The sequence below is a fragment of the Adiantum capillus-veneris genome, chromosome 12 (assembly GCF_014529385.1).
Source record: "Adiantum capillus-veneris isolate H3 chromosome 12, ASM1452938v2, whole genome shotgun sequence".
In the NCBI taxonomy this organism is placed as follows: domain Eukaryota; kingdom Viridiplantae; phylum Streptophyta; class Polypodiopsida; order Polypodiales; family Pteridaceae; genus Adiantum; species Adiantum capillus-veneris.
The window spans coordinates 19,595,886-19,611,840 of NC_140942.1; the positions used below are offsets into that span (position 1 = coordinate 19,595,886).

Genomic DNA, 15,955 nt, shown 5'->3' on the forward strand with positions numbered 1-15,955 from the left:
GGAGCCTGATGAGCAACCCGAAGTGGAAGAAAACAAGGAGATCCTTGTTCTTGAACAGATTTTGGCACATAAGGATACGAAGAATAAAGGTAAAGTCCGAAGGCGGTTCTTGGTTAAGTTCAAGAATTATCTTGCACTAGACGAAGTGGATGGAGGAGGAGGACCTAGCAGATACTCCTCAAATTGTGAAACTTTATCTCGATGCTTTTGGTTTAGCATAGTCTACTCCAAATGGAACCCAGAATTTCAGCTTGGCGGGAGATTTAATGCAGTAGGATGCACAAGAGGGGAGTTACTCCGCTCCTTTGTCAACATATGCCTTGATTTAGATACTAGAGGCACTGATGTCTCTTTGAGCTTCAGGGATACTGAGAGCTGACAGTATTCTGCTGTATGACTATATGAAATGGAATTCCTGATAATGATACTGATTTGTTTCTTCACTTCTTTTGAGTGCAGGAACTGATAGACGAAATGATTGCAGCATTTTGGTCTACTTGATCTCGAATAGACATGGTTGCAATAGGGGTTAGTCAATCGGACATCGATGAGTTCCCGATTGGACCTAAATGTGATTGCTAACTACATTGCCGATAAATCATGCTCTAAGATCCGAATGAATGTTCAATGTCATGTGATGTCCTGTGACTGTCGATTTGGTACATGTGCTAGATGTGTGTTCCTAGTACGTAGGTACTAACAGTCAGTGTTTGCTAACGGTTTTGCAGGCGTAATCGTGGTCGATTACAATGCTTTCAAGAGGGGGGTAGTCACAAAGTGATGACATGGCGGACAGCAAAAACCCTAATTTCTGGCTGAAGCCCTAAAATTCTTGCAAACCCTAAAATCTGCCAGAAACCCTAATTTGCAGGAAACCCTAATTTCTGGCTGAAACCCTAATTTCAGCAAACCCTAAAATCTGCCAGTGTGCCACGTGGCAGCAGCCCGTGATTTGTGGCGCGTTTTGTGGCGGGTTTTACGGCAACTTGCTTTTTAGCATCCATGCAATGAGAAAGAGAGAGAAATTGCTTTTTGTTTTCAATTACTCTCTAAGAGAGAGAGAGAGAGCAGATGCTTTTGATTTTGAAGCTTTTTGGGGCTCTGCTTTTGGGCATCCCTTGTAAACCTTTAAATAAGTGGCTTGGGCCTTCATTCCTCAGAGCATCTGGACGCAGAGTCTGAGAGTAAAACCCAAGCCACTCTCTTGTACTTTGAACTGATTAATACAAAAAGAAATACCGAAAGGGGCGCCAGTCTTTGGGGCCAATATCTCTAGGCACGGAACTCCGCCGGGCCAGTGCAAATCTATTGTGATCTGTGAATTGTTTTGTTGGTGCTGTCGTGATTGATTCTTGACTTGGAGTGTCCAAGTCTGTTACAGTCCTCCGCAATGAAAACTCATTAAGTTCCATCGCTTGCTTGGCTTTTGCAAACGCTGGCAGATGTGCATAAATGCTAGTTGGCCTTCTTCTTGGGAGGAGTACCTGATGCGGAAGCACCCAGACCATGGAGAGCTTGAAGCTACTGATACCATGTGAGTGCGTGTGTGTGGAATTGTGTGTGTGAGAAATGAAATGAAATGAAATGAAATGTTATATTAACGTCTTCAAAAGGCCAAAATGACCTATGAGACCAATCAGTTACAAAATAGTGAATCTAATACCATGTCTGGGTACAAAAGAACTAGAAAAGAACTAGAAGTGGAACAAAATACTACTACTACTACTACAATCTAAAACTACGTGGGTGTAGCAGCTGATACAATAGGTACCCGGTAAACTGGATGTAACAGTGTGTGAAACAAAGATGGAAGAAATGGTGAGGATCCATCCTCATCTGCACTCTGGATGTCGAGAGAGTATGGCTCGAATCTTCTGTTGTAGTCTCCGTCGATGCTGTGTAGCTCCTCTCCTCAGTCGCGGTCGTCTGTATCTCTGTAGCTCCAATGCTCGGTCGATGAGAGTGCCAGTAGTGGTCGAATGAGTGTGGGACGAGCTCTGCAGTGGTGGCTGCTCCTCTGGCTGTCCCATATCTAGTGAAAAGAAATCTGTAATGTGTCTCTGGGACTGCCTCTCTCTAGCTCTCCCCAGTAAAGTGTCTCTATACCTGTGTAACTCAAGTAGATATAGTCCAAGACATCTCTGATCCTCATAACTCATGACCCTAGATAGAGGACCAAAACCCTCTCTGAATAAGCAGTGGAAACGCCCCCGTATCTCATAGAACACTGTGCAATGACATATGTAGTGCAACTCTGTCTCTGGCTCTCTCTGGCATAATCGGCATATCCTGCTGTCTGCTGGTATCCCTCTGAATCTACCGGTCTCAATCTCGAGCTGATGTGAGGATGTGCGTATCTGACCAATGGCACAACGCAAACCATGAGACATATGTGTGTCCATGTAGCTGGGTCGAATCACAAACCCATCTCCTGTGAGGTGGAGAAGATGCTCTCTATAGAAAGCCATCTTCGTGCTCAACTCCTGAGGCGGCTCTATCCATGTCCTCCTGGTGTCGAGCTGGATCAGGTCCTGACGAATGAGTCTAGTGAGAGAGAGAGAGAGAGAGAGAGAGAGAGAGAGAGAGAGAGAGAGAGAGAGTAGACACAAATGCTGGTGTGGGGAAGAGGGGGCGATCAGCCCCTCGACTACTAGAGCATGATCAGATTATAATGAAATGTGTACCCCCCTGGCCCCATACATATGAGTGCCCAAGGTGGGCGCCCAACTCAAGTGGGCGGCCGGCCCGAAACTCGGGCGGCCGGACAAGGTACAACCTATGTTATGGGTGCCCAGCTTGGAGGCACTAGCCATACAAGTAAGTGCCCTAGACCTGTGTGAAGCAGTAGAGTGGTGTAAATCTAACAAAAACAGGACTCCGAAAAGCGTCCGCCCCGCGTTTGTACAAACCTCCGCATTTTGTGGAGTCATTTTTGGGAATCGCCACATCAGCATTGTGTATTAGAACTGCCACATCTCCATCTTTAAGATGCCAGCCAATAGGCGGCCAATAGATGTGCCATGTCATCACAATTTGTGACAAGAGAACCAAGAATCGCTCATTTTCTTTGACACCGGAGCCCAGGCCAATTTTATCTCGACTGGTATGGTGGTTTGTTTAGGAATTGAGCGTGAAGATACGTCTTGTCGATTCACCACTTGTTAGTGACGTGCCGATTACATTTGTACCCTGCCCCTTTCCCATTACTCAGTTTTTAAACTCACCACTCCGTCTGTTTTGAGCGACATATTCTTTAATTTCTAGCTCCACTTTCTCCCATCCTTTTGGAGTTCCCCTGTCCTGATGTAACTGTAGTCTTTGCAAGAGCTGCACTCTTTTTCTTCTCCTTCAATTCAAGCAACATTTTCTTTACTATGGCGGAAGATGTTATCTTAGTATCTTTTGTTGCTGAAATTTGTTTATTTTGTGTGTGAAGGTGGTCATCTTCTGGGTTGTAGTGATTGATGTGTGATTTTTGTGCTCCATCTCCTCTATTCGAGAGCCCTATTTAGGCACTCATCTCTTGTGCTTTTGAGGAGTTCTTGGGTTACGCCACACATTAATATCGTAGTTTGCATAAGCTAGTTTCCTTTTTATCAAGATGATTCTAGAGCCGGCTTTTCTTACCAAAGCTCCTCGAAACAAAAATGCCAAGCCCAGCTCTTGTTGTTGGAGGGAATATTCGGGTTAGTCGATACTTCAAAAAAAAAAGGCCCCTTTTGGTGACCTGCGATAAAAAGAAGACTAGGCCCATTTTTCTTGTTGTCCTTTTGGTGGAGTCATGGGCATGGGAGGAGGCTCGTGATGTGCTAGGTTTCTATGTAGAGCTTGAATAATTCTCACCAACTGCTTGTATGCTTCTAATTTCCCCCTTTCAATGGCTGGAAGTTTTCGTTCATTTTTGACGTTTTCAACAGTCTAGCTTCATGAGCTTCCATTGTGTGTGTGTTGGGGGATTGAGGGGGGGGGGGGGGGGGGGGGGGGGGGGGGGGGGGGGGGGGGGGGGGGAGGGGGGAGCAGTTCATCTTATTGTTGTTGTTTAAGTGATTGATATGTTCATCTGTATTGCTGAGTCTTCGCAACATGCTTATTAATGAAAAAATCTTTTACATTTTTCAGGTTTCACAATAATGCAGTAGCAAGCACCGATGGTTATGGTAATTTTGCCCTGGAAGTCGAAAAAAATTTGTTACAAGGGCCAAGAGCAAAGAAAGGGTTTGGAAGAGCCTCTGAAGGCTCTAGTGGCTTTGGCAAGTTTTTGCGTTTTGGAGTTGCAAGGGTTCATTCAGAAGGCTACGAGTCTAAAAAAAGCAGGATATGGGATCCAAGGGACAATAAGAATTTGCATCGATGGAACGGGTTGTTTGTTCTTTCATGCTTAGCTGCACTCTTTATAGACCCCTTATTTTATTATTTACCAATCGTAAACAATAATGTGTGCCTGGAGATCGATAAATACTTGGCAATTGTAATCACAATACTTCGAAGCATAACAGATATTTTTTACTTAATCCACATGGGTATCCAGTTCCGAACAGGTTACATTGTTTCATCATCTCGTGTCCTTGGAAGAGGTGAACTTGTCAAAAATCCAGTGCTTATAGCTAAACGGTATCTGAAAGGGCGATTTTTTGTTGATTTAGTAGCAGTGCTACCTCTTCCTCAGGTATACCGATTTTTCAAAATGTGCTTCTGTAGTCTTTGGAGTTGGGCAGCTGACAATAAGATAAATTCTGGTTGGAATGCAGATTATAATTTGGGCTGTAATTCCAGCACTAGCGGGAACAACAGCTGACAATACAAAGAATGCATTGAGACTTATTATACTAATCCAGCTCATACCCAGAATGTACCCTCTGACTCAATTTGGAAAATCGGTGGGCTTGGTTCCTGAGACAGCCTGGGCTGGTGCTGCATACAACTTACTTTTGTACATGCTGATAAGTCATGTGAGTTTTTGAAGTGTGTCAATAATCCCTCTTTTTGAACCATGCCTGTATATTGTGTACAAACATGCTTTGATATTTGCTTGCTTGTTTCACAAGCTGTGCATTCTTGACCACCAGGCTATTTCTGTTGAGGTAAAGGCCGATGGCCCAGCTGGTGCCCTAATAACACACTAGCATATCACCATTCTTCTTGTCTTGTACAATAACGAGCAACACATACACTCTGGATGACATTACATCAGCAGCTCCACACATCTCTATGTAGTCTTCTCTCTTACTCTAGCGTGTCTGGTGTTCATGCCACGGCCCACACCTACACTTTTATGATAGCTGCTGGCTTGAGAAGCCAACTTTCTATTTTGCATTTAGCGGGTTTATGCTGCAAGTGGTGACTTGTGTGATTATACTTCTTTCTAAATTGGGGAGGGACCCCCTATATGGTTGATAATCGAATCGGTGCACAGGATAGTTGCAGAACCCTGATGGCATATGGTCTTGAGCCCAACATTGAGTCCAGTTGACAATTGAGCTGCTAATTTTAATGCACCCTATGAATTGGGTCTCACATTCTTCATGTACGTGTTCGGGGCGCTAAATCATGTAGGTCCCACTTCTCAAACATGAATGATCATGTCCTTACACATGAGCCATTGTTTATGAGGTTACCAATCTATAGCTCTCTGTAATTACCTTATTGCAGGGCATGCAGACCGGTTTTTGTTTCTTGGGGGGACTCACAATACCTGTTTACATGCATCTTAATATTGGATAAAGTGAGTAAAAGATTTCAACCACCGCAGTGTCGAAAAGCTGTGTTTCATTTGAGCTCCTTCTGCAGTGGAAGTTAGCACTGTGAATGCATAATGTTATTTGGGTGAATGATAATATGTGAAGGAAGAATAAGACTGGCCCAAGTTATGATAAGCTAGTGATACTTACTGAGATCTTTGAGAACAGATTAATCTCATGATGGTGTTGTTTTTCTTTTCAGTTTTTTGGTGCCTGTTGGTACCTTCTGGCAGTTGAGCGCAAAGACACCTGCTGGCGTTCTGCAGTAAAAAATGACACAAATTTTCATAGGGAGTTTCTCGATTGCAGTTCCTTGGGCAACAGTGAAAGAGGAAGCTGGAACAGTACAGCTGCCCAGAGTTTGTGCAGTATTGATGGAGGCTTTTTCAATTATGGAATTTACCAGGATGCTTTGGATCAAGGCATTGTGTCTACCAAGAAATTTGTGATTAAGTACTTTTACTGCTTATGGTGGGGACTACGAAACTTGAGGTGAAAGGTTGCTCCTCTCATGTGACGTGTATTCATGTACGTGAACCCCCACAACCCCCCCCCCCCCCCACAAACCCCCCAACCCCCCTTTTCTCCCTTTCCTCCCTCCCTCCCGCCTGCTCCCTTCCTTCCAATGCCTTAACCCTCTACATTTCTATAACAGCGAGCAATTGTCAAACTACAAGGTTAGTAAGGAGAAATTTAAATGTCATTAGTACATAAATAACATGGGGAAAAATACCTAGCAGTAAAGGGACAACATTATTTATACAAGCATTGGTAACAGTTGTCTTTACGTGTTTACTTTTCATAGGCATGCCGTATTGTACAATGCACATGATTCACTTATGGATGAGCACGAATGTATGCAGATCTCTCTCGAAAAGAAAAAAAGTTTGCATTCAAGGAATTCACATTCCATGTCTCTTCCTTGGCATGACACGGTCTTAGAAAGAAGATTGTCCATCAAGCATCGGCATTTCCATTGTGATTTTCTACAGTTGATAGGTTAGATCAAGATTCGATCTCGCTTTTTGCGTGTGTTTGATGAATGGTTTGGCACTCCGTCACTTGGTTCATCTCAATTGCATGCACAGTCAGTTAGGAAGCATAGTATTTTTCTAGTCACTCTACATGGAATGGGTATGTTCATGATTTTGTGTTGGAAGTGGTTTCAAGAATTTTCCTCTTCGGAGATTCTTGATAAAGGTGGACCTACGTCCATAGACGCAGTTACACCATTGAAGCAGCCACAAATCCCTTTGTGTGGCTTTCGGCGCGGTCCAAAGAAGCAAGTGTTATAGTCCTTCATGAAGTTCAAGTATCGCATGACCCACGCATCAGAGTGGGCAAGCGAAGAGTCCTTTCTAGGATTCCAGACGTTGTTGGCGATCTCCCTCGACACCATACAGTTCGGTACCAATACCTCACTTTGAAAAGGAGGGGATGTCACGTGCACATCTAACCCTATGTGCATGTGGACAAGCTACTTCAGGGCTAGGGTTATTTTAGCCATTTTTTCACTTATTATTAATAAGTGACTTTGTTGGGAAATTGGGTAGGGCATTTTTGATAAGTTTATATATAAGAAAGCTAGCGTTAGCACTTACTGGCAGAAGAGGCAGCAGAGATCCAAGCATCTGGCAGTGCACCTTCTCAACAAGACCGGCAGGACTACCGGCAAGACTACCTAGCGTTTTTCAGCCATCAAGACTTCCAACATTTCTTGTAGCAGATCTGCCTTGGCGTTAGTAGATCACAGAATTAGCTTGGTGTTTTTGCAGTTTGCAGATCACTCTAGCATTTTGCAGATTCCCGGCGACAAAATCAGCCCTAGCATTAGCGTTTCCTATTTTCAGCACTTGACTCTGCAATAACAGCCCCAAACCTCGCAGATCTCACCTTCCCGCAGCAGATCCTCGCCGCACGGTCAGATCAGCCAACGTTTTTAGTTTCAGCCCGCTATTCGCAGATTTCAGCGTCTGCGTTTTCAACGCATCGTCATTGCGTCATCGCCATCGCCGTCCTCGCCGACACAGTGTCAGAATTCACCAGATTTGCAGATTTCAGTCCCTAGCGTTTTCAGTGTTCAGCCCGTCTCGTCGCCTTCATCATTGTCGTCGACATCGTCGGCAAGTCCATTGCATCTAGACCATTGTACCAGATTTGTGCAATTAATAGCATAGACCTCTCTCGCCATAGATGTGGGACGCTTGGAGGAGGGTTTGACAACATTCTAGTGTCGTATTCTTCTCTCTCTCTCTCTCAATCTCAACTCCTTCATTCATAGTGTTTTCCACTTTGTTTGTGATCATTTGCAGTTGTAACAGGCTTGGACACTCCAAGTCAAGAATCAATCGCGACAGCACCAAATAACCACTTCAAAATAATTCACACATCACAATAGATTTGCACTGGCCCGGCGGAGTTCCGTGCCTAGAGATATTGGCCCCAAAGACTGGCGCCCCTTTCGGTATTTCTTTTTGTATTAATCAATTCAAAGTACAAGAGAGTGGCTCGGGATTCACTCTCAGACTCTGCATCCAGATGCTCTGAGAAGTGAAGGCCCAAACCACTTATTTAAATGTTTACAAGGGATGCCAAAAGCAGAGCCCCAAAAGCTTGAAAGCAAAAGCTCTTTTCCCTCTCTCACAGAGAGCTTCTGAAAGCAAAAGCAAATTCTCTCTCTCTCTTTCTCATTGCGTAGAGAAAGCTGAGATTGCGTCGCTCAAAATATCCATTTTTTTAATAAAAATATTTAAATTTTCACCTCCGCGATTTTTGAAAATTAGGGTTTTTGGCAGATTTTAGGGTTTGCAGGAATTTTAGGGTTTGTGGCAGAAATTAGGGTTTCTGTTGTCTGCCACGTCATCACTTTGTGACATACCCCCCCTCTTGAAAGCATTGTAATCGACCGCGATTACGCCTGCAAAACCGACAAAAGCCACAAACCGTCTTAGCAGACACTGACTGTTAGTACCTACGTACTAGGAACACACATCTAGCACATGTACAAAATCTACAGTCACATTACACGACATCACAGGACATCACATGACATTCAACATTCATTCGAATCTTAGACTATGATTTATCGGCAATGTAGCTAGCAATCACATCTATGTCCAATCGGGACCTCATCGATGTCCGATTGACTAACCCGTATTGCAACCATGTCTATTCGAGATCAAGTAGACCAAAATGCTGCAGTCATTTCGTCTATCAGTTCCTGCACTTAAAAGAAGTCAAGAACAAATCAGTATCATAATTAGGAATTCCATTTCATAAAGTCATCCAGCAGAATACTGTCAGCTCTCAGTATCCCTGAAGCTCAAAGAGACATCAGTGACTTTAGTATCAAAATCAAGGCATCTGTTGACAGAGGAGCGGAGTAACTCCCCTCTTGTGCATCCCATTGCACCAGATCTTCGGCCAAGCTGAATTTCTGGGTTCCGTTTGGAGTAGACTATGCTAAACCAAAACATCGAGGTAAAGTTTCACAATCCGAGGAGTATCTGCTAGGTCCTCCTCCTCCATCTACTTCGCATCAAATGCAGAAAAGTTCTTGAACTTAACCAAGAACCGCCTTCGGACTTTACCTTCAGTCTTCGTATCCTTATGTGCCAAATCTGTTCAGGAACAAGGATCTCCTCGTTTTTTTCCACTTCGGGTTGCTCATCAGGCTCCCCATCATCAGGTACATCACCCTTAACAGGTTTCAAGAGACTCACATGCAATGTATTGTGAATCCTCCAAGTATTTGGTAGTTTCAATCGGAAGGAGATCTTTTTAGTAATCTGGAAAGGTCCGTAGTATCGCATACTAAGCTTTGGAAAAAGCCTCTCCTTTCTCTTTTTCTTTCTTAGGCGTGCCTTCTCAAAACGTAAGAGCACCCAATCATCCTCCTTCAATTTCAAGTCGCGACGATGGCGATCCGCTACCTTTTTCTGTCATTCTTGAGACTCCTGCAGAGTCTCGCAAACCTTGGCAAAAGCCGTATCCAAATCCCGTGAATATTCATTCGCTCAAATATCTAATCTTTCGTGCTCAGGAAGGATGGAACCTTCGCAACACTTTCAACAATCTCAAATGGCGTCTTCCCCGTCGAAGAGTGTATCTTGTTATTGTAGTCAAATTCCACCAAAGGTAAGTTCTTTTCCCATTGAGTCTTCTGATCCGAGATACAAGACATCAATAAATCTAAAACCACTGAATTGGCAATCTCAGATTGCCCATCAGTCTGCAAGTGGAACGATGAGGAGAACTGCAACCACGTGCCAATGTTCTCCCAAATTGCCTTCCAAAACAAACTCATAAATCTAGGGTCTCTGTCGGAGACAATCGTCTCAGACGTGCCATGTAATCGGAAAATCATCGTGATCATTCTGTGCTCTCGGGAGATCAAAAATGAAATCCATTTTAATATTTTCCCAGGGGCGGGTGGGTATGGGTAAAGGCTGTAACAATTCCTGTGCCTTATGCCTGTCAAACTTGACCTTCTGGCATACTGCCCACAAACTCTTCCACATCCTTTTTGAGTCTCGACCAAAAGAAGTATCTCTCTACCCCTTCAGGGTGGTAGCAATGCCGCGGTGATCCGTAAAAGGTGGACAATGGCATTCAGTCATAACCTTTTCCCGCAACGGTTGTGTAACGCACAACATAGTCTTTCTCATCAAGTAGCCTTTGCGAAGGGAGTATCCAGCTATCGTCTCCCCATCCCGTATCCGTGTGAAAATATCTGCAAAATCTTTATCTGTGGCATACCGATCGACCATATCCTCGAAGCTCCTATGATGTATCGCGGAAATAGCGAGAACCAACGGCTTCCGAGACAAAGCATCTGCCACCACATTCTTCTGTCCGTGCACATGGACAATCTGAAAGTGAAAGAGTGACAAGATGTTCGCCCACCGTATCTGCTTTTCCAAAAGCTGCTTCTGTGGTGTCACGTGACACATCCCAACCCTATGTGTCCGTGGACAAGCTACACCACAGCAGGGTTCAGTCAGTTCAGTCAAGTCTAGATTAGCAATGATCTGGCACTTTTGTGAGGGTTTTCGTTAAATATTGGCCTGCTTGCCCTCGTGGCAAAGCAAGCCTTCCCGGTTGCCGGTCGAAAGCGACGGGCTGGAAGACTTTGACCAAAAAGTCAACACGGTCTGCACGCGGTGTGGTTGAAACTGCGACGTCTGGAGTTGATGCACTGCACGTACCACTACGCTACATGCGTGCACTTGTAGGGAAAGGTAGGCCTGCCCATCTTATGCTGTGAACAACTGGTGCCCCCCCAAAAAGCGCCGTGACCGGCTGTGGTAGTCACCTCCACCGGCACGTATACTAGCAGGCCGATATTTAACCATAGCCCTTTTGTGAGTCTATTCGTAGACCGTGCATGCCCATTCACTTAGCATAGATGCATATCCTCCGGTTGCACACAGCATGATCATCGGAATTCCCATCAGAATCCATTAGCATCAAATAGGGGAATTTTTCAGTGCATTTAGCCTTTTTTCCTATTTATTGGTTATTTTCACTTATTATTTCCAACAAAAGTAGGTAGGGCAATTTTGTTAAGTTTCTATATAAGCAAACCCAAGTTAGCACTAAATGGCAGAAGAGGCAGCAGGAGCTTCCCGCTCAACAGGCAACTTCTCAGCAGTACCCCCCCCCTCATGACCCATCGACATACCTCCCATCACCCCCCGGTGTTTTCCCACGATAGAACCCAGCAGCATTAGCGTTTTTGCTTTCCTCAGCCATCGCCAGATCAGCCATTGCCTAGCGATCCCCCACCCACTTCAGCCAGCGTTTTCTCATGCAAAAACGCCAGCATGATCTCAGATTTCCCAGCGTTTTGATTTCAGCCTTTGGAAAAACGCAGTTTTCCAGCAGTTATAACATTAGCAGATCAGCCCCAATCAGTTTGCAGATGATCCCCCAAGTTTAGCCCAAGAAAACGCAGCCAAAACAGTCCATTTTCAGCCTTGAGACAGTCCAAGAAATTCAGCATCTAGAAGATCTCAGATTTCAGCCCAAGTCGTCGTCGCCGTCGTCATCACCGTCATCGTCATTGGCATAGTCCCATTGCATCAGTCCATTGCATTCGCATTGTACACATTTGTGCAATCAAAGTAGACCACTCTCGCCGACGAGAGTGGGGCCTTCGGAGGAGGGTTTTACAACCTCTCGGGTGTCGTATCTCTTCTCTCTCCTTCTCTCAGTCTCATTCACTTGCACGAACAATATCCACTCACTTTGTTCGTGATCATAGCACTCTCCATAAGACGGAAAGCTCTCTTTCCCTAAGAACTAAAAGGAACCTTGAGCAATAAAGATCACTAATCTTGAGAAAATACAACATTCATTCCGCTGCACCTTACATTGGTATCAGAGCTTTGGAAGTGTTTTGCATTACTCAAGGAAAGAACCACTAGAACCACAAGAATTTTTTTGCTTGTTGTGATCGCACGAACCCAAGTTTACTTGGGCGTGGCGATTCCTAATCGTGTTTTGTTGAAGAGTGACAGGAATCCCAAGAAAGAAGGGCTTGTCCAGCCTCCCCTTGTGTCTCTTTTCACTCATTGAGAGCGGACCGTGCACTTAGCGGCTGGCCAATCGACGTGAGGTGGGAAAAAGCAACCTTGGTGTGAGCGCAAGGCCGCCAAGGGGTGTGCCCGCAGAAAAGGGTAGAACTCGGGTGAAGAGAAGATCCTTCTCAACGCGATTTGCAAGCGAAAGAAAACCTCAAGAACCTCAAGAACCCCAAGAACCCAAGACCCTCAAGACTCAAAAACCTCAAGACCCTCAAGAACCCAAGTCCCTCGTGGACTTAAGAACACAAGAACCCACAAGAACCCACGATTGCAGGATGATCATCACTCGAAGCGGAATGGATACTTCGCTTGAAGGTGATGAGCATGAGAGATTCGAAGAAGAATTTTCCCCACCAGGAGGTTTTTCCGACCCTCCCCCTTTCCCATCTACAACAAAGATTGCACTAACTCCTATGGAGGCTTTGCAACAATTTTTTCTTAAACAGAAGTTAGAACGAGAAGCAAGAAATGCAGAAAGAAAAGCAGAAAGAGAGCGTGAACACGAAGAAAGAATGGCAGCCATAAAGCATAAGTACAAAGAAAGGAAAGCCGCCTTGTTGCGACTCTTTTTTGAAGCTCAGGCACAGATGCAACAGAATCGGAAAAAGGAGACTCTCTTAGTCTCTTCTTCTCCACAGCATGACACAGAGGAATTGCATGATGAGAAGCATGATGAATTGAATGATAATGACTTGCCTGATGATTTGAAGCACAATGATAAGCATGATGATTTGGATGCCAATGATTTGCATAATGATTTGGATGACAATGACAAGCATGATGATTTGCATGATCAAGATGTGATTTCTCACAAGCATGATGAGTTGCATGAAGAAGATGTGATTGTTTACAAGGATGATGTGTTAGTTGATGCTTTTTCTAGCGAAGCTAACCTAGTTGTAGATTCGATCAATCACGAAGATTCGATCTTTGCTTTCGAGTTGAGGTCCAAAGAACCCCCACAGGATTATTCGATCATTCAGGACGAACCGATCTTGGCTCTCGAGCCTTGGTCCAAAGAACCCTCACAGGAAGTATTATGTGTTCGCATGATTGATACGCACGCATTGTTCGAGTGTTTCATTCGTGAAGGTTTCCTGTATTTTAGTCAGCATCGTTATGTGATCCCTTTTCCTAGGCACGACATATTGTATGTTGAGCACATTTCTCTCATGGATAAGCACGAATGTATGCGGTTCTTCATGAAAAGTTGACAAGTCTGTATGTCAGGAAGTCACATTCTATGTCTCTTTCTTGGCATGACACAGTTTCCGAACGAGCACATGATTGTGTGAGCACCAAGCATGGGCATTTCCATTGTGATTTGCCACTGTTGATTGATTTCAATCAAACAGAAAAGATTCGATCGCATTGTTTGCATGTGTTTGATGAACGGGTTGTCACTCCGTCTCTATGTTCATCGACATTGCATACACAGTCTTTAGAGAAGACACGATTTTTTTTCCTTCACTTTACATGGAATGGGTATGTTCATGGTTTTGTGTTGGAGATGGTTTCAGGAATTTTCAGCCATGGAGATTCTTGAAGACGAAAGAAGCAGGACTCTAGACGAAGTTGACACAAGAAAGGAGATTCAGAAGACTTTGTGTCGCTTTCGGCGCGGCCCAAAGAAGCAAGCGTTGCAGACCTTTATGAAGTTCAAGTACCGCTCGACCCACATAGCAGAGTGGGCCGGCGAAGAGTCCCTTCCAGGATTCCGGATGCTGTTGGCGATCTCTCTCGACGCCATACAGTTCGGTACCAGTACCTCACTTTGAAACGGAGGGGATGTCACGTGACACATCCCAACCCTATGTGTCCGTGGACAAGCTACACCACAGCAGGGTTCAGTCAGTTCAGTCAAGTCTAGATTAGCAGTGATCTACACTTTTGTGAGTCTATTCGTAGACCGTGCATGCCCAGTCACTTAGCATAGATGCATATCCTCCGGTTGCACACAGCATGATCATCGGAATTCCCATCAGAATCCATTAGCATCAGATAGGGGAATTTTTCAGTGCATTTAGCCTATTTTCCTATTTATTGGTTATTTTCACTTATTATTTTTAAGTGACTTTCCAACAAAAGTAGGTAGGGCAATTTTGCTAAGTTTCTATATAAGCAAACCCAAGTTAACACTAAATGGCAGAAGAGGCAGCAGGAGCTTCCCGCTCAACAGGCAACGTCTCAGCAGTACCCCCCCTTCATGACCCATCGACATACCTCCCATCACCCCCCGGTGTTTTCCCGCGACAAAACCCAACAGCATTAGCGTTTTTGCTTTCCTCAGCCATCGCCAGATCAGCCATTGCCTAGCGATCCCCCACCCACTTCAGCCAGCGTTTTCTCATGCAAAAACGCCAGCATGATCTCAGATTTCCCAGCGTTTTTTAGCAAGAACAAAAACGCTGATTTCAGCCTTTGGAAAAACGCAGTTTTCCAGCAGCTATAACATTAGCAGATCAGCCCCAATTAGGTTGCAGATGATCTCCCAAGTTTAGCCCAAGAAAACGCAGCCAAAACAGTCCATTTTCAGCCTTGAAACAGTCCAAGAAATTCAGCATCTAGAAGATCTCAGATTTCAGCCCAAGTCGCCGTCGTCATCACCGTCGTCGTCATCGGCATAGTCCCATTGCATCAGTCCATTGCATTCGCATTGTACACCTTTGTGCAATCAAAGTAGACCACTCTCGCCGACGAGAGTGGGGCCTTCGGAGGACGGTTTTACAACCTCTCGGGTGTCGTATCTCTTCTCTCTCCTTCTCTCAGTCTCATTCACTTGCACGCACAATATCCACTCACTTTGTTCGTGATCATAGCACTCTCCATAAGACGGAAAGCTCTCTCTTTCCCTAAGAACTAAAAGGAACCTTGAGCAATAAAGATCACTAATCTTGAGAAAATACAACATTCATTCCGCTACACCTTACATGTGGCAAGAAGTAGCGCAAACTCTGATGGTCTGTAAAGACAGTAAAATCCTCTCCGAGTAGGTAATGCCGCCACTGAGTAAGAGCATGGATAACCACCAAAAGCTCTTTCTCATAAATCTGTGCTGTTATCTCCGGCCTAGAGAACAATCGGCTCTCGTAAGCAATGACATGGCCTTCTTGCATCAAGACCGCACCTAGAGTACGACCATAAGCATCACAAAATACTTCAAATGACTTCTGCAAGTCCGGCAAATTGAAATCTGGTCATGTAGTCAATTTCTCTTTCAATGTCTGAAAGGCAGTCACCTCTGTGGATCCCCACAAGAAAGGGACTCCTTTCTGTATCAAGATATGCAAAGGGGAAGCAACCTCTGCAAACTTTCGAATGAACCGTCTGTAGTACGAACACAGTCCCAAGAAGCTTTCAACTTCATGGACATTCTTCAAATCGGGCCAATCACGGAGAGTGTCTATCTTGGCCGGATCCATTTGCACTCCTGTTGCTGAGACAAAGTGTCCCAAAAAAAAATGTATCTCTGAAGCATATGATCTTTGTGTTCTGCTTCATTCTTGGAGAAAACAATGATATCATCAAAGAAAGTGCCAACAAATAGCTTGTACTCTTGAAGAATCTTGTCCATCATCCGGTTAAATGTCGCAGGAGCATTGGTTAAGCCAAAAGGCATCACCAAAATCT

The 15,955-nt window shown here is 44.6% G+C and overlaps 1 protein-coding gene across 1 annotated transcript in view; it reads left to right on the forward strand.

Moving 5' to 3' along the window:
* The window catches only part of LOC147445415 (protein CNGC15b-like), a 49,934-nt gene that overhangs the window by 18,780 nt on the left and 15,199 nt on the right, over positions 1–15,955 (forward strand). The window contains exons 3-5 of the mRNA XM_086524920.1: positions 4,120–4,666; positions 4,749–4,949; positions 5,941–6,230. Coding sequence (XP_086381046.1) covers positions 4,120–4,666; positions 4,749–4,949; positions 5,941–6,230 — 1,038 coding nt within the window. The remainder of the gene's footprint in view (positions 1–4,119; positions 4,667–4,748; positions 4,950–5,940; positions 6,231–15,955) is intronic.